We start from the raw sequence: 25,062 nt of genomic DNA, 5'->3' as shown, positions 1-25,062 counted from the left end.
GGCTCTCCAATGCCACACTGCCTAGTAGAGGCTCAACAAAAGCAGCGCTTACCATTTGTGATGACAAAATCCCCTTCTTTTCCGGCAGGAGTGTCTGAGCAGGTTCCATTGGCCCTGAAATTCTCCACCTTTTCCAAGTGCCCACCTGCTATATGGCAGGTGCTTCAAATCCAGGATCCCACGTAATGTTCACGTTGTCGTACGGCGCTCAGCAGGGAGGGCTGCCTCTTTAGCCCCCGGCGCCGTCTGCACCTCCCACTGCAGTGACCTCCCAATCCCATTAGGCCCAGGAGTTGCCTCTTCCTTTCGATGCCAGGTCACAGCCCAAACCTGTGGGTCTCTGATGCCGCCATATTTCTGCACCTGCTTGAACGCGGGGACACTGGCGGACGTTGCTTCTTAGTGGCTAGGACTTATTTCTAGTATTATTCTGATCCCAGACTCTGTCCTTCTCCCCTCTGGAAATTGCTTTCTTTTCATGACATCTCAGAGAATTTGCAGCTCCATAGGAAACGGAATAGAAAACCAGTCAAAATTGCTGTTCTGTGTGTTTTACTCCTGGAGGATTTATTATTCAATTTGGATGTGTGTGTGTGTGTGTGTGTGTGTGTGTGTGTGTGTGTGTGTGTGTCGGCATGGAGGGAAGGGTGGTGATTTCCCCAGCTGGGTGCAGCTCACGCAAAGCTCCCAGGATTCCAGTCACACGGCGACTCCTTTCCACTTCGGCAGCCTCTGTTCTTTCAAACCCCCTATTTTCATTCATTTCATCCCACTGAAATCTAGACCTTGCTCACAAGTGGCCAAAGTAAACTCCAGGTGACTAAAATGGTCGTTTCCATACAGTTGGTAATTGGCTCTCCCAGGGCAGGGAGAGGAGGGCCAGCCCCGGGAATACCGAGCAGGGCTTCAAAGAGCAAGACCCTCATTTCTCTGGAAATCCTTGCAGATGGCGGGTATGAAACACCTACCTCTTCACTGTGGCCCACTGCAATGCAACAAGAGCCAGCACCCCTTCCTTCCTGCCCCAGGGCGAGATTTCTCTCGGCTTTATCCACGACCCAGAAGGACATCTCACAGCAATGTCCCATTTCAGACTTTCCCCTGCAACCCAAGACACACCCTCTGCATGTCTGGCTGCTGCCACCACCCAGCTTCATCACCATCACCTCCCACAGAAGGAACCCCCACTTCCCAAAGGCCCGAAGTGCCCTGGCTCGGGGCACTTAACACTCCAGGGCTCGCTCCTGGAGCCCCACCGCCTCGTCCCATGTTGTCTTATTCTGTGGGACTTAGGGGACGTCTCACCACCTTCCTCATGTGACAGTGGCTCCTAGACCATCACTCTAGGTGTGGGTGTGTCCTGCCTTTCCTAGCGTTCCCGCTACTAACACAGGCCCTTCCGGAGAGCAGAGGCTCCGTGGAGGTCTGCGGAATAAACAAACCAGTGGGCAGGGGGCTTATTGACGCAGATGAACCTTCTCCTACTTTCTTAAAATACCCGTGCAAATCCAACTCAACAGAGATAGTTCGTTTTATTTACAGAATGACAGACAAGACAGGGAAGCAAGAATTGGAACAACAATGGCTTTTATTTTTCTATTTCTTCCCCCATCTATATCACTGCTAAGTACTTCCACATTTCCAGAGCAGTTCTGATTCCAATTCCCTGTTATCTTGTACACGGTCACAAAACGAACTGGGAGATTTCCCAACCTCTCTTACAAAACAGCAAAACTCTTGTTCTTGAACTGAATTAGTGCAAATACCTGTGGGATTAACGTCATACACAGTTAGACACTGAAGCTTGTTTAGTCTTCTATTCAAAGAACCAACATTTGAAAAATTCCTAAAGAAAACGACATGGAAGTCCACGTCAACATACACAACAGGAACCCAAAATGCTGCACACCGGCTTCCCCCAACTCGCCCGGCTCTCACTGCTTAGAAGGCTGACCGCTCCCTCTTCAAACTCAGAGTGAAGGAGCAGCCCCCCTTCCTGCCCCACGGGAGAAGCTGCTGGACGTGGGACTGGCTGCTGCTCTGGCTCAGGCTCCCTCTTCCTCATCGCTCACACTCCCTGCAGACACGGATGGGAAGAACCTGGGAGCCATGCTATTGCTCCTGAGCAGATGCTGCAGGACCTGCCACTTGCTGGCCTCCGCGTAGGCCCGGGCACCCCACAGGAACTCGTAGCGGGCAGGGTCGCTGTGGGGCACCTGCCGGTACTTCAGGTAGCCCGTCTGCACCCACACTTCGGTGAGCAGCTCCCTCCCGCCACAAAACCCCAGGGTGCCTAGCTTTCCCCACACCTCCTCCTCAGGGACGCGGTCACCGAACAGGGTGACCATGGTCAGGACCAGCAGAGGGAGGCCGGCCTCGGGCGTGCGCTGCCAGTCGCTCAGCACTGCATCCCAGGTGAGGCCCAGGGTGGGGACCAGGACGTAGGTGCGCTCGCGGGGGTCCACCTCCTCCACGGCCAAGCCAAACAGCAGCTGCAGGCACTCGCAAACGAGGCGGAGGACCACGGGGAAGTGGTCCCGATGCTCCCGGACGACCGTACTCAGCATCTCCGCCTCGGAGGTCGGCTCCCCGGTACGAAACTTGACGAGCAGGAACCCCACCAGGTCAGCCATCAGCGCAACAAGTGCCTCGCGGGACAAGGGCTCGGCATAGGCGGAGAAGGAGGGGGCGCCAGGGGAGGCGGAGGACGAGGGGGATGCGGCCTCCTCCCCCGCAGCCCCCAGCAGCGGCGCCTCCACCGGACCCTGGGCCGGGACTGGGGCCTCAAGGTCGGCCTCAGGCTGGCGGAGCTCACTCATCTCGACCGGGGGCCTGATCACTGGGGTCGGTCCGCCCACGGGAGTGTGGGCAGGGGACCTCGTACCTGGGGTAGAGAGGGGGTGTGAGCGGCCTCGGCAGAGAAAGGCACCCTGGGCAGCTCTGACAAAGGCCACTTACAGGTCTCGTCTTAAGGGCTGCCCTCGGGCCTCACAGGGGCGCTCCTCCTGGGTGGCCTGTCCCCTGCCAACCTGAAGAAGGAAGTGAAGGGGCTCCTCAGGGTGCAGCCAGCACGGCCCCAGGTTCTGGGGCTGACAGGGCTGTGGGGTGACTTGGGTGTTGTGGGGTCCCCTCTGTTCTGGGAGGGGGAGCCCCTGGGTACACACTCAGGGCACGCACCTCCCCTTGGCTCCTGGCGCTGCCTGGGCCTCCTCTGCTCTGTGCCCTGAGGACACGGTCCTCAGACCTGGGCCTTCGCCTCCCGGTTCCTGGAGCCCCTGTAAGAGGAATGGAGGGCGCACCTCTTGTGTACACTGTGGCACAGCTCTGGGCCTCGGTGCTGGTAGGAGGATTGGGCCGGACTCTGTGAGGTCCCCCCAGTGCTGAGTTCTGGGGTGGGTGGTCCCCTCGGGGCTCGCTCGTCGTGCTCACTGTTCCCCTTAAGGGCCTGGACCCTCCCCTTTGCAGGCCGGAGGGGAAACTCAGAACAGGACCCCGAATCTGAACAGAAAGCAGTGAGGGGGCCCCACAGGTGGCCGCACCTGCCCAGGGCCTCCCGAGGGTGCTAGGATGGGGAGATGCTGGGTCCTCACCTCCTCCTCACATCCTGCCTGGCCTCCCAGCGCTGACCACAGGGGCAGGTTTCTGTCGAGGCCCCTGTTCCAGGGCTGGGGGTCTGCTCAGTCCTCCCTCGGGGTCCTGGGAGTCCACCCTCTGCGGACCTGAAGGCTCACCCCTCACACCAAACACCTGACCTCCTGAGGACCCCGACCCAGAGGTCAGGAAACATCTCATCTGCTGACCGCGCTCTGGCGCCTCCAAGGCCCCCGCGGAAGGGCAAAGGATCCCTCCCTGTGTCGGGGTCTAACGTCCTCAGTCCTTCCTTCCTCGCGTGCAGGCTGGACTCTGGGCAGGACCTGGGATTGTCCCGTCTGCCAGTGTGAGTCCCTGCTCCTTATACCAGGTCTCCAGTCTCTCCGAGACCCTGACGTCAGGACGTCAGGACAGGCCTACCGTGCTCATCCCGCCCCGGGGCCTCCCACGGCCACCTGCAAGGGCGGTGATCTGGTGGGTCCCTTTTGTCCTCCCTCAGGGTCCCCTCAGTCCTGCCTAAGGGCCCTAACCTTAGTCCACCAGGGACCTGACATTTTACCCTCTGCCCTCATGAGACCCCGCCCCTTATCCCAGGTCCCCAGCTTCTCTGACACCCGGATGTCAGGAAGTGTTGCACGTGGCGGCCTCCCAGGGCCAACTCAGTTCTGGGTTGCAGGCTGCCCTCAGTGCTCCCTCAGGGCCCTCACCTTGACTCCACACAGGACCTGCGATTCTCCGCAGTGCCCAGCAGACACCCCGCCCCTTATACCCCCTCTGCAGCCTCTCTGATACCCCGCCCCGTGCTCCCCCTCTCCAGGGTGTCTGAGACCCGGATGTCAGGAAGTGCTGCACGTGCTCATCCCGCCCTATGGCCTCCCAGGGCCAACTCTGTTCTGGGGTCCAGGCTCCCCTCAGTCCTCCCTCAGGGCACTCACCTTGACTCAACGAAGGACCTGGGATTCTCCCCGTGCCCACGAGACACCCCGACCCTTATACCGCCTCCCTAGCCTCTCTGAGACCCCGCCCCGTGCTCCCCCTCCGCAGCGTCTCTGAGACCCGGATGTCAGGAAGTGCTGCACGTGCTCATCCCGCCCTATGGCCTCCCAGGGCCAACTCTGTTCTGGGGTCCAGGCTCCCCTCAGTCCTCCCTCAGGGCCCTCACCTTGACTCCATGCAGGACCTAGGATTCTCTTCTGTGCCCACCAGACACCCCGACCCTTATACCCCCTCCCTAGACTCTCTGAGACCCCGCCCCGTGCTCCCCCTACGCAGCCTCTCTGAGACCCGGATGTCAGGAAGTGCTGCACGTGCTCATCCCGCCCTATGGCCTCCCAGGGCCAACTCTGTTCTGGGGTCCAGGCTCCCCTCAGTCTTCCCTCAGGGCCCTCACCTTGACTCCACGCAGGACCTGGGATTCTCTCCCGTACCCGTCAGACACCCCGACCCTTATACCGCCTACCCAGCCTCTCTGAGACCCCGCCCCGTGCTCCCCCTCCCCAGCGCCTCTGAGACCCGGATGTCAGGAACTGCTCTACGTGCTCATCCCGCCCTATGGCCTCCCAGGACCAACTCTGTTCTGCGGTCCAGGCTCTGTTAAGTCTTCCCTCAGGGCCCTCACCTTGACTCCACGGAGAACCTGGGATTCTCTACCTTGCTCACCAGACACCCCGACCTTTATACCCCCTCCCTAGCCTCTCTGAGACCCCGCCCCGTACTCCCCTCCCCAGCGTCTCTGAGACCCGGATGTCAGGAAGTGCTGCACGTGCTCATCCCGCCCTATGGCCTCCCAGGACCAACTCTGTTCTGGGGTCCAGGCTCCCCTCAGTCCTCCCTCAGGGCCCTCACCTTGACTCCACGGAGGACCTGGGATTCTCTCCCGTGCCCACCAGACACCCCGACCCTTATACCCGCTCCCTAGTCTCTCTGAGACCCCGCCCCGTACTCCCCTCCCCAGCGTCTCTGAGACCCGGATGTCAGGAAGTGCTGCACGTGCTCATCCCGCCCTATGGCCTCCCAGGGCCAACTCTGTTCTGGGGTCCAGGCTCCCCTCAGTCCTCCCTCAGGGCCCTCACCTTGACTCCATGGAGGACCTGGGATTCTCTCCCGTGCCCACCAGACACCCCGACCCTTATACCCCCTCCCTAGCCTCTCTGAGATCCCGCCCCGTACTCCCCTCCCCAGCGTCTCTGAGACCCGGATGTCAGGAAGTGCTGCACGTGCTCATCCCGCCCTTTGGCTTCCCAGGTCCAACTGTGTTCTGGGGTCCAGGCTCCCCTCAGTCCTCCCTCAGGCCCTGGGAAGTGATTAGCCCATGAGGGGGGAGCCCTCATGAATGAGATTACCTCCCTTATAAAAGAGGCCCCAGACGGCTGCCTCATCCTCTTGTGCCATGTGAGAAGATGGCTAGGTGGTACAACTAGACAAGAAACCAGTCCATATAAAGAAGAGCTTTATTACTATTATTTATTACTCAGCCGTACAAAGGAACGAAATTGGGTCATTTGTAGAGATGTGGATGGATCTAGAGACTGTCATACAGAGTGAAGGAAGTCAGAAAGAGAGAAACAAATATCGTGTATTAATGCACATATGTGGAACCTAGATAAGTGGTACAGATGAACCGCTTTGCAGGGCAGAAATAGAGACACAGATGTAGAGCACAAACATATGGGCACCAAGGTGAGAAAATGGTGGGGGCGGGCGGGGGGTGTGATGAATTGGGAGATTGGGATTGACAAATGTACACTAATATGTATAAAATGGGTAACTCATAAGAACCTGCTGTATAAAAAAATACATAAAATAAAATTCAAAACAAACCAAAGAAATAAGAATAGGTTTATGACATTATCAATCACAGTAGAAAACCACCTGTAAAGACAAATGGACGTACTTGCCACAACGGGCTCTGCATCGCCAAGTTTGCTCCCCAAGCTCCGCAGCCTCGCAGGAGGCCTTCCTATTGGTGGAAGGCCAATGGGCGTGTCTTTTGCTTCCGGAGGCGCCAAGCCTTGGGACCTCAGGCCCTCAGTGCGCATGGCTACTGCTGCTTCCGTAGCAGAGCGCCTCCTCACGTGCTCTTCTGATCCAACCAGTTTCTCGGTAAAGAGACGTCTAGAACTTTCTCCCTCATCTTCCTGGGGCTTCCGGGAGCACCCGGAAGCCCACGTGGCGTTCGCACAGAGTGCCTGGGACAGTCGGCGGCACAGTTCCTGGCTGCTCTGCTGAGACGAGCTCTTCAGCCCCTCGTGAGCGGGACTCCGGAGCCATCCAGAGAGTCAGAGCGAGTCAGGAGACAGGCGGGGGCTTTGCCGGGGGCTGGACTCCGCAGGTACCGGGGGCCCTGGGAAGGAGTGGAGGTCGGGGGAGGGCTACGGGCTGCTCGGTTGGGAGTGGGGGAGCGGCGGCGGAGGGTAGCGGGCTGAAGGGGGGCTGAGGGAAGGGTCCCCCAGTGAGCGGGTCAGAGGGGAGGACCGCTGGCTTCCGGGGTGGCTGGTGGGGGGCGTTCTGGAGTCGGGGTGCAGAGGGTGGGGCTAATGGCTAAGCGTGGGGGGTGCCTGAGCGGAGGGCTTCCTACTGGTCGGGTGGGGCCGGCTTTGGGGGCCAGAGGAGAGGACGACTGGCTGCGGGGGTGGGGAGGACGGGAAGGGCGGGCCCCACCCCCGGGGCCGAGACGGGAGGGGAGGGCTAACGGCTGCGGCGTGTGGCGGGAGGAAGGCTGAGGCGGGGGTCGATGGGGAGGACTCCCGGGCGCGGGTGCGGTAGGCGTTAGGGGAGCTCCCGCCGGGGCGGGGCGTGGGGTGGGGGGGGAGGACGCTCGTGGCAGTTAGGGGGCTCCGGCTCCCGGGTGGGCGGGGGCAAGACGGGTGGGCTCTGCGTCTGGGGTACGAGAAGCGAGAGCCCCTGGCGCTGAGTGTGCTCGGGGGAGGACTCCCCGGTGTGGGGAGGTGAGAGAGGCAGTCTGACCTCTACGCATGGCGGGGCGCCCGGCTTCCAGGGCCCAGAGCGGAGCGCCACCAGCTGGTGGGTGGGGGAGGGTGTATGGAGGGGATGTAGTGCGAGGGGTCGGGGAGGAGCCGCCTGGCCACGGGGGGGGGGGGGGGGCATAAGTGAAGCTGAGAGGGGGAGGCGCTGGGGCTGCTGTGATCTGGTGGAGGCTGTTGGCCATGGCAGATGGATTTGTGGGGGTCCAGGGAGGGGCTCTGGCCCACTGCATGAGGCATCGAGAGCTTCAGGTCGCCTCTGTCCGGGTGGCACAGGAATTGCAGAGGTGGGTGGGCAGGGCAAGGCCCTGGCCTCCACACAGAGTACACAGATTCTTTACGAGGGTGCTTTGCACATTCACCCGGACACGCCATACCAGAGTTGTAAAACAGTCTCCATAAATTTAGCAGTATTGCAAGTTTACATGATAAGTTTTCTCATCACGGGGGAATTTTATTTGATGGTACTAATGATAATATATCTTCAAATATTGGGAAACCCATGGATCAAAGAGAAAAATCACAGAGGGACTTAGAAAATATTTCCAAGTGAATACTAAAAAAGCACAACTTACCAAAATTAGTGGGAGGCAGCAAAAAGCGACAGGAGGAAACTGTATTCCTCTAAATGCTTCTGTTAGAAAAGAGTCAGGACATAAAATCAGTGAGCTAACAGTCCATTGAGAGATGCTAGAAGAAGAAGAGCAAAGGAAACATAAAATGAAGTAATAAGAGAGCTAAGAGAGGAAATCAGTGATAGAAAGCAAATTATGGACACGGTGAACAAAGCCACGCGCTTCTTTCAAAAGAGCAAGGAAACCGAGAAAGTCCTAGAACGATGAATCACGGAAACATAGAAAGAACGCTGATCCCCAATATGAGGAATGAAAGAGGGCCAACGTTACGGATCAGATGTACATTAACAAAGAGGATATAGGGGAATATTATGGGACATTATGGAAATGTTTATGCTAACAAATTGGAAGACTTGAAAAATTCCTTGGGAAAAAGGCAGCTTCCTAAAACTGAGGCCAGAAATGTAGAAAAGGTGACGAGCCTTCTATCTGTCTTTTTTAAAAAAATTATTTTATTTTATTTTATTATTGTTTCTTGAGTCGTACGCAACAAGTGCTCTTTTGTTATTATTTTTAAATTTTATTTTTACTTTGGGCTGCGTTGGGTCTTTGTTGCTGCGCGCGGGCTTTCTCTAGGTGCAGCGAGCGGGGGCTACTCTTCGTTGCGGCGCGCAGGCCTCTCATTACGGTGGCTTCTCTTGTTGCAGAGCACGGGCTCCAGGCATGTGGGCTTCAGAGGTTGTGTCACGTGGACTCAGTAGTTGTGGCTCGTGGGCTCTAGAGCGCTGGGTCAGTGGTTGTGGCGCGTGGGGTTAGTTGCTCCGCGGCTTGTGGGATCTTCCCGGACCAGGGATCGAACCTGTGTCCCCTGCACTGGCAGGTGGATTCTTAACCACTGCGCCACCAGGGAAGTCCCTAGCCTTCTATCTTGTAAATAAATGTAATTTATAAAAAAAAGTTTCCTAAAGTCAAACAAACCAAACAGGGCAGGGAGGTGCTCCAGGCTGCTGCTGTGAGGGGCACTAGGGTGGGCTGTGTGGCACAAACATGATTCTCTCCTCTTTGCACCCACAGGCCGATTCCCACACTTCAACAGCCTGTGCACACCTGTTTGATCGCTTCCCCCCACCCTCAGGTCCTCGAAGATGGCGATGGCTCTGGCGGTATTGCGGGACTGGTGCAGGTCGATGGGCGTGAACGCCCAGCGATCTCTGCTCATCCTGGGAATCCCAGATGACTGCAAAGACCAGGAATTCCAGGAGGCTGTGCAGGCTGCCCTGCGTTCCCTGGGCAGGTACCGAGTGCTGGGCAAGGTCTACAGAAAGGAGCTGGGGTCGAGTGTTGCCCTGGTCGAGTTTGCTGAGTGTTTAAATCGAAGCTTGCTCCCCCGGCAAATACCAGGCAAGGGAGGGCCCTGGACTGTGGTCTGCCTGCCCCAGGCCCCTGATGCTGATTCACAGGATAGACCCAATTGCCCTGCGCAGCCCCAGGGACAAGCAGTGGTTGGCAGGGCGGGTGAGGCAGGAACTGCAGGTCACTCAGGAACTGCAGGGGAGGAGGAGGCTGCAGGGGAGGCGGGAGTCGCAGGTATGGAGGGAGACACAGGTGAGGAGGAAGCCTTAGGTGAGGAGGGAGCTGAAGATGAGGAGGGAGCTGCAGGTGAGGAGGGAGCTGAAGGTGAGGCAGGAGCTTTAGGTGAGGAGGGAGCTGAAGGTGAGGAGGGAGGTGCAGGTGAGAAGGGAGCTGCAGGTGAGGAGGGAGCTGAAGGTGAGGCAGGAGCTTTAGGTGAGGAGGGAGCTGAAGGTGAGGAAGAAGGTGCAGGTGAGAAGGGAGTTGCAGGTGAGGAGGGAGCTGAAGGTGAGGAGGGAGCTGCAGGTGAGGAGGGAGCTGAAGGTGAGGTAGGAGCTGCAGGTGAGGAGGGAGCTGAAGGTGAGGCAGGAGCTTTAGGTGAGGAGGGAGCTGAAGGTGAGGAAGAAGGTGCAGGTGAGAAGGGAGCTGCAGGTGAGGAGGGAGCTGAAGGTGAGGAGGGAGCTGCAGGTGAGGAGGGAGCTGAAGGTGAGGTAGGAGCTGCAGGTGAGGAGGGAGCTGAAGGTGAGGAGGGAGCTGAAGGTGAGGGAGGTGCAGGTGAGGAGGGAGCTGCAGGTGAGGAGGGGGCTGAAGGTGAGGCAGGAGATGCAGGTGAGGAGGGAGCTGTAGGTGAGGCAGGAGATGCAGGTGAGGAAGGAGCTTCAGGTGAGGAGGGAGCCTCAGGTGAGGCAGGAGCTGCAGGTGGGGAAAGATCTGAGGGTCAAGCAGGAGCTGAAGGTGAAGCAGGAGCTGAGTCAGATGAGGAAGGAGCTACAGGTGAGGAGGGAGCTGAAGGTGAGGAGGGAGCTGCAGGTGAGAAGGGAGCTGCAGGTGAGGAAGGAGCTGCAGGTGCGGAAGGAGCTGAGGGTCAAGCAGGAGCTGAGGGTCAAGCAGGAGCTGAAGGTGAAGCAGGAGCTGAGTCAGATGAGGAAGGAGCTGCAGGTTACAGAAATGTTGCAGGCGTGGCAGGACTTCTGAGTATGGCAGGACCCACGGGCGGGGCAATGGCTGCGCCTGAGGAAGCAGTTGTGACAGTGGCAGGCGCCATGGGTGAGGCAGGGCCCGGGACCCAGCAGTGGAGGCAGGCCTCGCAGCCCGTGCTGGACAGCATGGGCTACCAGGAGCTGGGAACCTTCTCTGGGATGGAAGAGCCGGGCCACGGGGAAGGGTCCTCTGAGAGCTGGCTGGAGCAGGCCAGCCACACGCTGCACCTGTGGCGCCACGTGTCTGAGAGGGAGAGGAGGAGGAGGCTGGTGGAGAGCTTGCGCGGCCCCGCGCTGGACCTCCTGCGCGGCCTCCTGGCGGAAGATCCCGAGCTGGCTGCCCAGGACTGCCTGGCCGCGCTGGTGCAGGTGTTTGGGAACAAGGACCCCCGGGGGAGTGCTCGGCTGAAGTTCGTGACCTGTGCCCAGCGGCCCCAGGAGACTCTCTCTGCGTACGTGATGCGCCTGGAAGGCCTGCTGCAGTCGGCCCTGGAGAAGGGGGCCATCCACCCGGCCATGGCGGACCAGGCGCGCGCCCGGCAGGTGCTGACGCGGGCCCGGCTGAACGACACGCTCCGGGACACGCTGAGGAGGAGGCGGCTGATGAGGAGGCCTCCCGGCTTTGCGGGGATGCTGCGGCTCATCCAGAGGACCGAGGCCTGGGACGCCGACCCGGCTAGCAGGGAGCACTTCCCAGGGCAGGAAGAGGCCCGTGTGGACGTTGCAGTCCTGGCAGCAGCCGCCCAGGCCGCCCCGGCCCATGAGGCCATCACCGCAGGCACCACTGCACATGGTGAAGATACCACCGCCCAGGCCGCCCGTTCCAAGGAAGGGAGCGCCGAGGACCACCCGGCACGTGAGGAGGCCAGTGCGGCAGTTGCCGGCACTGCCAAGGCTGGCGAGGCGGCCCCTGAAGACCATGGTGCCGCCAGGGCAGCCCCTGGCCCTGGGGAGACCAGCAAGGCGTCCGCGGCCACTCAGGAAGATGGAAGTGCTGCCGCCCCTGCGGGCCTAGGTCAGGCAGGACCCTCAGATGCCCCCGGGGTCCCCATGCCTGGCCGGATGGGCAGTGCTTCCCCGGTGGCCCCAGGAGGTCCTGGCTGGGAGCCAGAGGGCCTCGCCCAGGCAGGAGGCCAGGAGGCCGAGGAGACCCCCGAGGAGGGGCTCAAGCCCATCCCAGAAGAGCCGGGAAATGAGGACGGGGCTGCAGAGATGAGCCCCCCGGGGTGCACCTCAGGCCAGTAGGCTCAGCAGGTCCCGGGGCCCCCAGGCTTGGAGGCAGGGGGAGGCCAGGCCTGGCAGCCTACTGGCCCCATATTAGGGGCCACTCCAGGTGCCTGGGCCTCCCTCCTGAGAGGGTCCCCTATTCATCATCCCCTGGGGCAGGTTGCTCCCTGTACTGGCAAGCCCAAATGTGTCCCTGTAGGCCCCAGAGGGACCCAGGTGTCAAGGAACCCCCAGCCCCCGCTCCCCTCCCCCCAACACACACACCCTAGCCATCGTCCCCCCGCAGAGCCCTGAGGTGCGCCACGAGCCAGCCAAGGCTCTGGTCTCTGTGGGCCGGTGTCGTGAGCTCAACGTGTGCTTTCTGGGCATAGATTCAGGCCCAGCGCTGCCTGTTGTTGTGGTAAGGTGCATGTGTTCTCCTCTGAGCAGTCCACCCCGCCCCGGTCCCGGCGCCGAGACAGGAAGCCCAGTCTCAGGAGCCGGCAGGAAGGACAGGATGGACGAGGTCACAGCCAGCGCCCACCCCAGGACCTGGGCTCCTCCCCGGGACCTTGGGAAGGAAGACCTTGACCGGGGCTGCAGGAGGTCTGCAGGAGGCCCCCCAGGGCTTGTGTTCTGCTGGGCCACCCCGTTGTTCCTCGGGACTCCACGTCCCCGGCTCGGTGGCGTGCGCCCTGCTGTGGGGCTGCCCTGTGCCCGCCATAGGGCAGGGCCAGGCCCCGGGCATGTGGGCCAGAAATGGAGAGTCTGCCCTGGGGGGAGCGGGCATGGCCGGCGCCCATCTTCCTGGCGAGAGGCCACCCGCGGGGCCCTCAGGAAGGGAGACTGTGGGGAGATGGAGGGCCGCCGGGTGGGGTGTAGCGGAGGCACCTTTTCGAGGACCCTGGGGTGGGGCGGGACCCGTGAGCTCCGGTGGCCGTTAGAAGTTCCTCTGTGTGTTGTTATGCCCTCTGTTCAATGGTTTCAGTCAATGTTTCTGTTTAATAAATTTCCCTGAACGTTTCATCTGAGTCTGGCCTCTGCTGTGGGCAATGGAGGGAAAGGGCTGCTGCGGGTGAGGGCGGGGGTCCAGAGTCCGATTCCTGCTCAGCACCCATGGGACACCTCTCCAGGGAGAGGATAAGGTAGGCACTTTGCAGCCCCAGACATTGTGAGGGTTTTTCTTCCAGTTCATAGGTGAAGGTGAATCGTAAAGTTTTAGCGACCTTGACCGTGGGCCGCGTCTCGGGCGATGCTCGTGCTTGAAATCATGGGTGCTGTGCACGGCCCGGAAGGCCAGGGGACACACAGGAGGACTTCTGACCTCGTGGGTCACACGTGGGTCCGTGCACATCTGCCTGGCCCGGGGGCTCCGGGACCAGAAGGCCGTGCCCGGTTTGCACGAGCGCTCGGCCTGTGGCTCTGCACCCGTGCACGAGTGTCTTCGTGCCCCCTGCGATGACGGGCGTGAAGCAGGAGGCTGACATGCTGACGGGCCTGCCCTTTATGATGTCACTTCCTGGCTGGGCTGTGCTGTCACCCCCGAGCAACCGGAGCACTTCTGTGAGGGGCTGAGCAGGAGTGTGAGCCCAGGGTGCTGCCGGCCGCGCTGCACTGTCCCGTTTACGTGGCGGAGGGGCACGCCGCGCTCCGCATGGCTGCGGACGAGAAGGGCCCCGCCGCGGGCAGGGCACCCGGCTTCGGCGAGGCGCCTCTTCCTCCCGACACAGCGGCTCCGGCCCTCGGCTCAGGGAGCTGCACCCCCCAGTCCCTCGCCCTGGACCAGCCCGTGCCCGCGGGGCACCCCGACCTCAGGCTGCTGCCTGGAGAAGCTGCTTTCCAGGATTTGACGGAAGAGCCTTTGTTGAAAAGGCCTCGCACCGCCTGCGAGGCCGTGTGGGAAGGCAGCCTGCTCTTCCACCCCTTTCCCAGGAAGCTGTGGACGATCGTCCACAGCAGTCGCTTTGCATCCATTGGGTGGAATGAAGACGGGACTTGCATAGGCGTCAACAGGCCGCTGTTTCAAAAGGAGGTTTTGGACAGGGACGGCCTAGACAAGGTGTTCAAGACAGAACGTGTGGAGAGCTTCATCCGCCAGCTTAACTGCTATGGATTCAGCAAAGTGTACCAGGACATGCACACGTCCCTCTGCATGACCAACCTGTCCACGAAGGAGCGGCCCGCCCACGTCCTGAGCGAGGTAAGGAGGGCGGGGGACGGCGGGGGAGGAGCCCTCTCCAGGGGCTGAGCCACTGGGCCCGGGGGTGGGCGGGTGCCAACCTCGGGGCCGCCTGGGACGGCGGCAGGCGTGTCGGGAGAGCTTCCTTTAAAGGTGGTACTTGGGGACCGGCGTGACGGCCGGAGCTGGCAGTGCCGCGAGCTGTGTTGGGACGTTGTTATGGGGGGGACCCGAAGCGTTCTCAGCACAAGGACGTCACTTCTCTCCCTCCTCCTTTTCCCTTTGGTGTGTCTGTGTGAGGTGATGCGTGTGAACTGGACCCCCTGTGGTGATCATTTCACAGCACACGCGGGCAAGGCGTCATCCTGTACTCCTGACACGTGGGCAGTGCCGCTCGTGCCTGACACGCAGTCACAGCGGGAGACAAGAGGACACTGCTGCAACGCTGGCCTTTCCCGTCCTGCTCGGGGACAGTGGCCCGCCGGGGGGAGGGGGGAGGTCTGTGTGCCCCCTTGACTCCCATAGCTCCAGAGCATCACTTGAGTGGGGGCGCAGGTCCTTTCCTGGGAAGCAGTCAGCGTCCCCGGTCTGGCCCCTGGAGGTGCTGGCCAGGGGGCGATTCGGACACTTCCTTAGAAAGCTACCGAACCTCGTTGCAGTCTCGTACCTGCAAACGCCAAGTCCCCTTTCGTGGGCCTTGTACTCATACTAAGGGGCCATTTTCAGTCATTTCCCAAGGGCGAAAGGCGATGGTGAGTGGGCGAGTCTCGGGGATGTCAAAGCTGGGGCACAGCGTCCTGCTGGGACCGGGTCCCGCTTTCTCCAAAGAGGCCTTGGGTCGGCTGGGGGAGGGCGCCCAGGGGCCCAGCCAGGCGGCTGCTGCTTGCGAGCAACTCTTTTGTGACTCGGGGTTTCCTTTTCTCTCTCAACCGCGACCTCAGTTACACTTCTACCACAGTCCCCTGTTTCAGAGAGACTGCCCGCACCTCCTGGTGAGGATGAAGCCGAGAGTGCACACTAAACCAGCATCCGGGCAGGTGGACGGCGAGCCGGCAGCCCCGGGGCACCTCCCGGCGCCCAGCGCCGCGGAGCCGCAGGACGGCCTCCCACCGTATCCTGAGCTCATCCAGGGGACCCCGAGCTACCCGCAACTCGACCATGCCTCCGCCCTGGCCGGGACTGACTCTGTCGCTCCGGCCCCTCCTTGGACAGCAGCCGAGCCCCCCACGCCGGATCCCAACGCGCAGGTTCTGGTCCCTCTAGTCCCTGTCCTGGCAGAGGTGGCCCAGCCAGCCGAGGTCCCCTGGCTCTGCTGCTCCTGGCCTCCCGCCCAGATGAGTCCTCCCTGGCCCGTGCCGGGCCTGGCCGCCGCACCCCCCCAAGTCCTCAGCCTTCCCCCCCCGCGCAGCTCCCGGGGGCCGCGCTGCTGCCTCTTGCGCACCCTGGATGCCCGAGGTGGCCGCCAGGCCTGCCGCCTCCCTGACCTTGATCCGTCGGCCCCTGAGCCCCTTTGCTGCTGCTGCATGGGCTCTCGCTCTTTCCTGGAATACCCGACCCCTCCAGGCAGGCCCACAGAGGACCCTGACCAGGCAGACCCTGCAGACACACGGAGGTGGTAACGCGGCCAGAACCTTGCAGGGCAGTAAAGAGCACGGGGACATGAGAGCGATGTTCCACCCAACACGTGTCTGGCGCCTCCGTCCTGGGCGTGGCTGAGCAGTTGAGTCCCCTCAGCAGGAAACGATGACAGGTGACAGCCCACCCCCGGCCCAGTGCGGGCACCTAGCAGACACCTGGAGAAGCCCCTCAGACGCCCTGTGCCCACCCACTAGAAAGACCCTTGAAGGGCTGGACAAGCACAAGGAAGGCCCTGGCACCCGCGGCTTCACAGTTGCGGGGGCATCGTGTCCAGCAGGGTCTCGATTTGACAGATGAGAAGAGCTCAGGCCTCCCCTGGTCAGAGGCCTGAAAAGAGCCCTTACTGTCCTGAGACGCACAGGTGTGGAGGTGACGGTCCCTGGCAGGGGCCTGCGGGTGTTCAGTTTGGGGGTGCTCTCTGGTGTCTGGACAGCAGGATTGAGGTTTGCTTTTCACTGCGGGTCCTGCGTCTGGAGACATTTTCCTGGTTCTCTTTTCCTTGCCTTTTGAGCTAAACACTTCAAGGGCGCCGTGCTCCACCACCCTCTGGGGGCTGGGGTGTCGAGCTTATACCGCGAGTCCTTGTGGTCAGCGCCCAGTGGTGTGTACAGAGCACTGAAGGCCAGGGCGCACCCCCAGCTCACAGTTGCTGCCTCCACGTGTGGGGGATGGGCTGGGGGACCTGGCCAGGACTCTGTGGCTGTCACAGCGATAGGGCGACATCCCCTCCCAAACACTGCTAAGGAGCGGGCGGGGAGTGGGAATTGCCTAGAGTTCCAGGGGTTAGGACTCCATGCTTTCACTGCGGTGGCCCGGGTTCAATCCCTGGTCGGGGATCTAAGATCCCCCAAGACTTGTGGGGTGGCCAGAAACACAGAAAAGAAAAAATAGGTGGGTTGGGGGAGGAGGGGAAGTAGACCCAAGGTACCAGGAATGATCCAAGCACCAGCAGCCAGAGGAGCCCCGGGTCTGCCCGGGTGAGGGGTGGTCCCATCTGCCGCTCCCGTCTGTCACAATGCAACAGCTAGTGCACGTCAGGGGGGTCTCTTGAGCAGCCCAACAGCAGTGCCCCAAATGAACGATGCAAAAATGGACAGAAGGGACGGAAGAAACCGGTCTACAGTAGAAGTGGGAGACTTCGGTCCCCCCTGTGATGGATTCAAATGGATCCCCCGGCTCCCACCCCAACCATTAAGTCCACCTGTTGCAGTGCTAATCCCAAGGTGCATGTATTTGGAGATAGCACCCTTGGGGAAGTCAGTAAGGTTAAATGAGGTCACAAGGGTGGGACCCTAGTCCGACAAGAGCGGTGTCCTTTGGCAAAGAGGAAGAGACACCGAAGATCTCCCTCCCTCCCTCCCTCAGCCTCTCTTCCACCCTCCCAACCTCCCTCCCTCTCTCTCCCTCCGTTTCTGTCCCTCCGTCCCTCTCTCTCTCCATCCCTCCCTCCCCCTCTGCCCCCCTCTCCCCGCTCCCTCTCTCTCTCTCTCTCTGCCCCTACCTTCCTCCCCCTCTCTCTTTCCCTCCCTCGCCCCCCTCCCTTTATCTCTCTCCCTCCCTCCCCCTCTCTCCCTCCTTCCCTGCTCCTTATCTCTCTCTCCCTTCCCTGTCTCTCCCTCCCTCCCCCTCTTCTCTCCTGCCCTCCTTCCCTCCCCCTTCCCCTCTCTCTCTCTCCCTTCCTCCCTTCCCCTCTATCACTCCCTCCATCTCTCTCTCTCTCTCTCTCCTCTCTCCTTCACTCCCTACCGCCTCTCTCCCTCCCTCATTCCCCTTCTCTCTCTCCTTCCCTCCGTCCCTCTCTCTCTTGCTTTCGATTCCTCCCTCCCTCCTGTGTGTGTGTGTCTCTCTCTCTCTCTCTCTCTCTCTCTCTCCCCTACCCCTCCCTCCCCCTCTCTCCCTCCCTCCCTCCTTTCCTCCCTTTGTCTCTGCCCCTTTCTCTCCCTCCCTCCCTGCCTCTTTCTCTCTCTCTCTCCCTCCCTCCCTCCTTCCCTCCCTGTCTCTTTCCCTCCCTCTCTCCCTCCCTCTTTCTCTCTCTCCCTCGCTCCCTCTCTCTCCCTTTCACTCTCTCCCTCCCTCCCCCTCTCTCCCTCCCTCCCTCCTTCCCTCCCTTTGTCTCTCCCCCTTTCTCTCCCTCCCTCCCTCTTTCTCTCTCTCTCTCTCCCTCCCCCACCACTCTCTCTCCCTGCCTCCCTTCTCCCCCACAACCTGTTCAGAGAAGCAGCCGAGTGAGGGACCAAGAGAAAACCAGCTGTCTGCGAGCCAGGAACAGACGCCTTCCCTCACCTGAAACTGCACTTTCCAGCAAGTTGAGGTTGGACTTCTAGCCACCAGGACTGGGACCCAGTACATTTCTGTAGTTTTAGCCACCCCCTCTGTGGGACTTTGCTATGGCAGCTCTAAGCAGACTAACACAGCCTGCTTTCATTATGGGTACAGCGACCAGACAGCACCGCAGTACGGGAATCACAGATTTGAACAGCACTGTACAAAGACTAGGTCTCATGACATGTGTAGACTATTAGCCCCAAGAACAGAGTAGACACGTGCTCGAACAGAGTAGACACGTGCTCGTCAAGCGTACCTAGAACGTTCTCCAGGGTACTCCATGCATCAGGCCACACAGCATCCCTCAGTAAACTTAAGGGGATACAAACAAAAGGGCTGAAGTCATACAAAGTATGTCCTCTGGCCAAAATAGAGTGAAATTAGACCTCAATAACAGAAGGAAATGTGGGAAATCTGCAAAGAGAGGGAAATTGAGCCGTGCGTCCCCAAATAACCGCATTAGTCTGGGACGATGCCAAATCCCACAGCACAGGATGAGGGGCTGAAACAGCAGACACAGATTCTCACGGTGGTTCCGACCAGGAGGCCGAGAGGGAGGGTCCAGCAGGGGTGGCTTGTACTGCGGCCGGTCTCCTTGGTTGCAGGTGGCCGTGCTCTTACCGCCCCTCACGTGGTCACCCTCTGTGCACGCACCCCCAGGCCCTGCCTTCTCTCCTTGCGTGTGCTGATCCGCTCTTCCCTCAAGGGCACCAGCCATCTTGGATCAGACCTCATCCTAATGGCCTCATTTCAACCTAAGAACCACTAACTCCAGCCACAGTGACATTCTGAGGTTCTAGGGGATTGGGGCTTCAACATGCAAATTTTGGGGGGACGCAGTTCAGTCCATAACAATAGCCCAGGGAACGTACAAGACATCACAAGGGAAACTAGAAAATACTTTGAAATGAAGAAAACACATACCAAAGCCCCCAGGACTTATGGCACGTGGCCAAAGAGGCACTTGGGACCTAAAGCTGCAAACACCCGTGTTCCAATGGAGGCGACACCTCAGATCAACCGCCTCATCTTGAACGGGGACAAGCGAGAAGACGAGGAAGGCGAGCCCAAGCATTCTGACAACAAATGTTCACGAGAAAAGAAAAACTGCGCTAATCCACGTACGCGGGGATCCCAAGACGTGCACTGGTCGGGAATCCTCACAACATGGGGGAGGGCGCATCCTTCTTACACACTCAGTAACAAGAGCTACAGCCACCGACCACTTCATTTGCACAGGCTTTTTACAAGCAGGTCACATCATGGGGAAACCCACACCAATGCTTTTGCCTGGTACTGTTAGGAGGCCCATTTTACAGATGGAGAAATCGAGGCGTAGGGAGTCTCCATGATTTGATCAGCTTGTCACTAGAAGGACTCTTATTCAAGCTAAGCATCATATGCGTGCAAAGACCCATCCCCGCACTGGCCTGACCTGTCTCCCCAACAGTCAAGGGGGATTCAGCTGTCCTCCACGGGGTCCTACTACCTGACGCCTCAGGCCACATCATGGAGAAAACACAGGGAAGCCAGGCATTAGTGCCCATGAGAGCCTGACACTGGATTCTGCCCACGTGGCCTCCCCAGCCCCATCAGGTCACCATCTCTTGTGAAATGGACACGAGGGCCAGGGAGGAGGGTGAGGGTCTAGGACTGAGGGCGTGAGGATGGAGAAGGGTCCCGGACGTGGGGGTCCGAGGCACGGCCCTCTGAAGGCGGCTCCTATGCTCAGGCTTGGGCCCTGCTCTCCCCTTCCACTGCCCACTCTGCTCCCTTCTGTCCCAGCGGCGTGGTGGCCCCACGTTCTCCTGCAGGCTCACTTCCCCGGGCACACTGGCTGTCAGGCAGGCGGCAAGCCTGCATTCAAAGCACGGGGACCACCGGGCTGGAGGACTCTCCGCATCCCCACGGGGCGTGAGTGTCTGTGCCCTTCAGGGCCCTGCGGATGCCCCTCCTCCTGGATGCTTGCTCACACGTGGCTTTACACCCTGCTGCTGTCTTGTGAATGTCACTTGGCTTCACACCCTGCATCCCGCCAAAAACCCAGCCCTATCCCTGTGCCCAGCCCCAGCTCAGGGACCACGGACAGGCACAGGCCCGGGCCCCGCACTTGCTCACAAAGGCCCCTAAAGCAGCAGCCGGCGATATTTGCCACAGAGGAGGGTAGGCGAGAGCCAGGCGGGAGGTCAGCCCTTTGCCAAGGAGGCTGGAGCTCAGAGCAGACTTTAGCTGGGGCTGGGGAATGGGGGCTTCTCGGGAAACAGGGCCACGGCTGAGACAACTCACACCAGCCCCTCAGGGGGCAGGCTCAGCGCACGTAGAGAACGTCAGAGCTTCCCGCTGATGGGCAGCAGCTCCCGTGTGCCCTGCCCCGCCCTGGTCAGGACTGGCTGTGTGCCGGGGTGGTGTGTGCTCGTCCAGAGTCTACTGGGGAGGGCGCTGCTGCCCCCCTGAAAAGTGTCTCCCTGAATGTCCCTGGGGCACTCTTGGCGTGTCCCGGCCGCTGCTGCGCTGCCTGCCACGGCCATCCCTGGGCTAGCACTGCCCCCCATCAGTCAGTTCACTGCACAAACGGGCACTAGGAATCCCTGCTTTCCCCCGGGAGTGCCCCACGAGGTTCTGCTCCTGGAGCACCCGTTGTCCCAAGAGCACCCATTTCCTGCTGGGGTCCAGGGCTGCAGCTCACCGGCAGCGGCATCTGCTCCCACCTGCCTCCCCCGGCCAGCCCAGGGCAGGTCAGATGGGATCTGGTGGGTGCTGTTCCTTCCACCTCTCTGGGGCGGCTGACCCTCTTCACAGCCTGCATCACCGGGACCCCAAAGCCCTCTCCTGCCTGGCTCCTTTCCAAACCCTCATGCGGGTCTGCAGGTGGCTGGGGCCTGGGGGAGCGTCCTGGGGACCACCCCTGCCATCTGCTACAGCCTGCCCCTCTGCTCAAACACCCTGATCGGGGACACCAGAGTCCTAGCCGGCTCTGCGGGTGGCTGACAGGACACGCCTGTGCCTCTCGCACTCAGGCTCAAAAACCAAAACCTCACGGTCACATTCAGAAGGTCATCAGCGTACTCAAACATTTGGGCATTACGTAGGGAATGATTTCAAAGTAAGTCGGAAGCACAGAGATTCGCCCCACATCCACGCGGCAATGATTATCACTTACCAACCACGAGGAGACTCGCCGAGTGCCTACATCACGTCCTGCCAGCTCCACCCGAACCATGATATTGGTCGGGGGGGGATGCTTCTCTGGGACTTTCAGATAAACATACATGCACGAGGTCATCAGGACCGGGGCCTAAGCGGCTCCTAGTCGGGGGACAGGCAGGGCAAAAGCCAGGCTGTGCAGACCGAGGCCAGGTTCTGGAGAGAGTGGGCGCTGTGGGCAGCAGGGTCACCCCTGAGGGGGACTCGGGGCTGGGCCCCACGGGGACGCCCCCGACCCCAACGGGGCCGTTCGGCAGCTGGCGGCTGCCCTCCTGACAGAGACTCAGCACAGCCCCGCGGGGACGGATGGGTGCAGCTCAGGGACCTAAGGGCGCGGGTTGCTTGAGGGAAATGCCCTCCGCCAGCTCCCTGTGGGGCAGCCTCTCTCTGGAACACCTCCAACCCTGCCCAGGGCCTTAAAGGCACAGAGTCTGGCATCTCACATCTAAGGGTCAAAGGTGCAGGACTTAAGACCCTGGGGGAGGAAACACAGTGGTCTGTGTCTGAGTTGTCATGGCTTGAGGACTAACCCCCGACCCCGGTGTGCCTTCGATACAGATGGCCGTGACAAAAATGCTTCTGCTCAGGATTCAGTGGCAAAGGGTCATCACATGACCCCTCCTAAGTGAAGAGGACTCTGGCAGTGCTGTGTCCCCTCTTGTGCGGGGAGGAGAGGAAGACAAGATGGGGACGAGCACCTGACGGCTCTCCAATGCCACACTGCCTAGTAGAGGCTCAACAAAAGCAGCGCTTACCATTTGTGATGACAAAATCCCCTTCTTTTCCGGCAGGAGTGTCTGAGCAGGTTCCATTGGCCCTGAAATTCTCCACCTTTTCCAAGTGCCCACCTGCTATATGGCAGGTGCTTCAAATCCAGGATCCCACGTAATGTTCACGTTGTCGTACGGCGCTCAGCAGGGAGGGCTGCCTCTTTAGCCCCCGGCGCCGTCTGCACCTCCCACTGCAGTGACCTCCCAATCCCATTAGGCCCAGGAGTTGCCTCTTCCTTTCGATGCCAGGTCACAGCCCAAACCTGTGGGTCTCTGATGCCGCCATATTTCTGCACCTGCCTGAACGCGGGGACACTGGCGGACGTTGCTTCTTAGTGGCTAGGACTTATTTCTAGTATTATTCTGATCCCAGACTCTGTCCTTCTCCCCTCTGGAAATTGCTTTCTTTTCATGACATCTCAGAGAATTTGCAGCTCCATAGGAAACGGAATAGAAAACCAGTCAAAATTGCTGTTCTGTGTGTTTTACTCCTGGAGGATTTATTATTCAATTTGGATGTGTGTGTGTGTGTGTGTGTGTGTGTGTGTGTGTGTGTGTGTGTGTCGGCATGGAGGGAAGGGTGGTGATTTCCCCAGCTGGGTGCAGCTCACGCAAAGCTCCCAGGATTCCAGTCACACGGCGACTCCTTTCCACTTCGGCAGCCTCTGTTCTTTCAAACCCCCTATTTTCATTCATTTCATCCCACTGAAATCTAGACCTTGCTCACAAGTGGCCAAAGTAAACTCCAGGTGACTAAAATGGTCGTTTCCATACAGTTGGTAATTGGCTCTCCCAGGGCAGGGAGAGGAGGGCCAGCCCCGGGAATACCGAGCAGGGCTTCAAAGAGCAAGACCCTCATTTCTCTGGAAATCCTTGCAGATGGCGGGTATGAAACACCTACCTCTTCACTGTGGCCCACTGCAATGCAACAAGAGCCAGCACCCCTTCCTTCCTGCCCCAGGGCGAGATTTCTCTCGGCTTTATCCACGACCCAGAAGGACATCTCACAGCAATGTCCCATTTCAGACTTTCCCCTGCAACCCAAGACACACCCTCTGCATGTCTGGCTGCTGCCACCACCCAGCTTCATCACCATCACCTCCCACAGAAGGAACCCCCACTTCCCAAAGGCCCGAAGTGCCCTGGCTCGGGGCACTTAACACTCCAGGGCTCGCTCCTGGAGCCCCACCGCCTCGTCCCATGTTGTCTTATTCTGTGGGACTTAGGGGACGTCTCACCACCTTCCTCATGTGACAGTGGCTCCTAGACCATCACTCTAGGTGTGGGTGTGTCCTGCCTTTCCTAGCGTTCCCGCTACTAACACAGGCCCTTCCGGAGAGCAGAGGCTCCGTGGAGGTCTGCGGAATAAACAAACCAGTGGGCAGGGGGCTTATTGACGCAGATGAACCTTCTCCTACTTTCTTAAAATACCCGTGCAAATCCAACTCAACAGAGATAGTTCGTTTTATTTACAGAATGACAGACAAGACAGGGAAGCAAGAATTGGAACAACAATGGCTTTTATTTTTCTATTTCTTCCCCCATCTATATCACTGCTAAGTACTTCCACATTTCCAGAGCAGTTCTGATTCCAATTCCCTGTTATCTTGTACACGGTCACAAAACGAACTGGGAGATTTCCCAACCTCTCTTACAAAACAGCAAAACTCTTGTTCTTGAACTGAATTAGTGCAAATACCTGTGGGATTAACGTCATACACAGTTAGACACTGAAGCTTGTTTAGTCTTCTATTCAAAGAACCAACATTTGAAAAATTCCTAAAGAAAACGACATGGAAGTCCACGTCAACATACACAACAGGAACCCAAAATGCTGCACACCGGCTTCCCCCAACTCGCCCGGCTCTCACTGCTTAGAAGGCTGACCGCTCCCTCTTCAAACTCAGAGTGAAGGAGCAGCCCCCCTTCCTGCCCCACGGGAGAAGCTGCTGGACGTGGGACTGGCTGCTGCTCTGGCTCAGGCTCCCTCTTCCTCATCGCTCACACTCCCTGCAGACACGGATGGGAAGAACCTGGGAGCCATGCTATTGCTCCTGAGCAGATGCTGCAGGACCTGACACTTGCTGGCCTCCGCGTAGGCCCGGGCACCCCACAGGAACTCGTAGCGGGCAGGGTCGCTGTGGGGCACCTGCCGGTACTTCAGGTAGCCCGTCTGCACCCACACTTCGGTGAGCAGCTCCCTCCCGCCACAAAACCCCAGGGTGCCTAGCTTTCCCCACACCTCCTCCTCAGGGACGCGGTCACCGAACAGGGTGACCATGGTCAGGACCAGCAGAGGGAGGCCGGCCTCGGGCGTGCGCTGCCAGTCGCTCAGCACTGCATCCCAGGTGAGGCCCAGGGTGGGGACCAGGACGTAGGTGCGCTCGCGGGGGTCCACCTCCTCCACGGCCAAGCCAAACAGCAGCTGCATGCACTCGCAAACGAGGCGGAGGACCACGGGGAAGTGGTCCCGATGCTCCCGGACGACCGTACTCAGCATCTCCGCCTCGGAGGTCGGCTCCCCGGTACGAAACTTGACGAGCAGGAACCCCACCAGGTCAGCCATCAGCGCAACAAGTGCCTCGCGGGACAAGGGCTCGGCATAGGCGGAGAAGGAGGGGGCGCCAGGGGAGGCGGAGGACGAGGGGGATGCGGCCTCCTCCCCCGCAGCCCCCAGCAGCGGCGCCTCCACCGGACCCTGGGCCGGGACTGGGGCCTCAAGGTCGGCCTCAGGCTGGCGGAGCTCACTCATCTCGACCGGGGGCCTGATCACTGGGGTCGGTCCGCCCACGGGAGTGTGGGCAGGGGACCTCGTACCTGGGGTAGAGAGGGGGTGTGAGCGGCCTCGGCAGAGAAAGGCACCCTGGGCAGCTCTGACAAAGGCCACTTACAGGTCTCGTCTTAAGGGCTGCCCTCGGGCCTCACAGGGGCGCTCCTCCTGGGTGGCCTGTCCCCTGCCAACCTGAAGAAGGAAGTGAAGGGGCTCCTCAGGGTGCAGCCAGCACGGCCCCAGGTTCTGGGGCTGACAGGGCTGTGGGGTGA

General features: G+C 60.0%; 4 protein-coding genes across 4 annotated transcripts; 2 read left to right on the top strand and 2 right to left on the bottom strand.

Annotated features, from left to right (window-relative positions):
• Positions 1–2,045: 2,045 nt before the first annotated feature.
• LOC132514067 (melanoma-associated antigen 8-like) lies at positions 2,046–2,819 on the bottom strand. The gene has a single exon (XM_060138741.1). It carries the CDS (start codon positions 2,817–2,819, stop codon positions 2,046–2,048), a length of 774 nt encoding a protein of 257 aa, XP_059994724.1.
• Positions 2,820–9,294: 6,475 nt separating this feature from the next.
• Positions 9,295–11,943, top strand: LOC132513834 (paraneoplastic antigen Ma6E-like). Its single transcript, XM_060138435.1, has 3 exons — positions 9,295–9,826; positions 9,935–10,204; positions 10,493–11,943. The coding sequence occupies exons 1-3, from the start codon at positions 9,295–9,297 to the stop codon at positions 11,941–11,943; spliced, it is 2,253 nt and encodes a 750-aa protein (XP_059994418.1).
• Positions 11,944–13,558: 1,615 nt separating this feature from the next.
• Positions 13,559–15,702, top strand: LOC132514018 (heat shock transcription factor, X-linked-like). Its single transcript, XM_060138654.1, has 2 exons — positions 13,559–14,104; positions 15,055–15,702. The coding sequence occupies exons 1-2, from the start codon at positions 13,559–13,561 to the stop codon at positions 15,700–15,702; spliced, it is 1,194 nt and encodes a 397-aa protein (XP_059994637.1).
• An 8,296-nt stretch (positions 15,703–23,998) lies between these two features.
• On the bottom strand, positions 23,999–24,772 carry LOC132514112 (melanoma-associated antigen 8-like). The gene has a single exon (XM_060138840.1). The coding sequence runs from the start codon at positions 24,770–24,772 to the stop codon at positions 23,999–24,001; it is 774 nt and encodes a 257-aa protein (XP_059994823.1).
• Positions 24,773–25,062: the final 290 nt, after the last annotated feature.

The sequence above is a fragment of the Lagenorhynchus albirostris genome, chromosome X, assembly GCF_949774975.1.
Source record: "Lagenorhynchus albirostris chromosome X, mLagAlb1.1, whole genome shotgun sequence".
Lineage (NCBI taxonomy): Eukaryota > Metazoa > Chordata > Mammalia > Artiodactyla > Delphinidae > Lagenorhynchus > Lagenorhynchus albirostris.
Note: the sequence above shows the minus strand (reverse complement) of the source record. Positions and strands in the feature narration are given on the sequence as shown.

Bases quoted from the DNA above. Each gene is read 5' to 3' on its own strand.
- LOC132514018 (XM_060138654.1), top strand. From the start codon at position 13,559: ATGGCTGCGGACGAGAAGGGCCCCGCCGCGGGCAGGGCACCCGGCTTC. The intron at 14,105-15,054 runs GTAAGGAGGGCG...CCCCTGTTTCAG, and splicing joins CCGCCCACGTCCTGAGCGAG to AGAGACTGCCCGCACCTCCT.
- LOC132514112 (XM_060138840.1), bottom strand. From the start codon at position 24,772: ATGAGTGAGCTCCGCCAGCCTGAGGCCGACCTTGAGGCCCCAGTCCCG.
- LOC132513834 (XM_060138435.1), top strand. From the start codon at position 9,295: ATGGCGATGGCTCTGGCGGTATTGCGGGACTGGTGCAGGTCGATGGGC. The intron at 9,827-9,934 runs GTGAGGCAGGAG...CAGGAGCTTTAG, and splicing joins AGGTGAGGAGGGAGCTGAAG to GTGAGGAGGGAGCTGAAGGT. The intron at 10,205-10,492 runs GTGAGGTAGGAG...AAGGAGCTACAG, and splicing joins AGGTGAGGAGGGAGCTGAAG to GTGAGGAGGGAGCTGAAGGT.
- LOC132514067 (XM_060138741.1), bottom strand. From the start codon at position 2,819: ATGAGTGAGCTCCGCCAGCCTGAGGCCGACCTTGAGGCCCCAGTCCCG.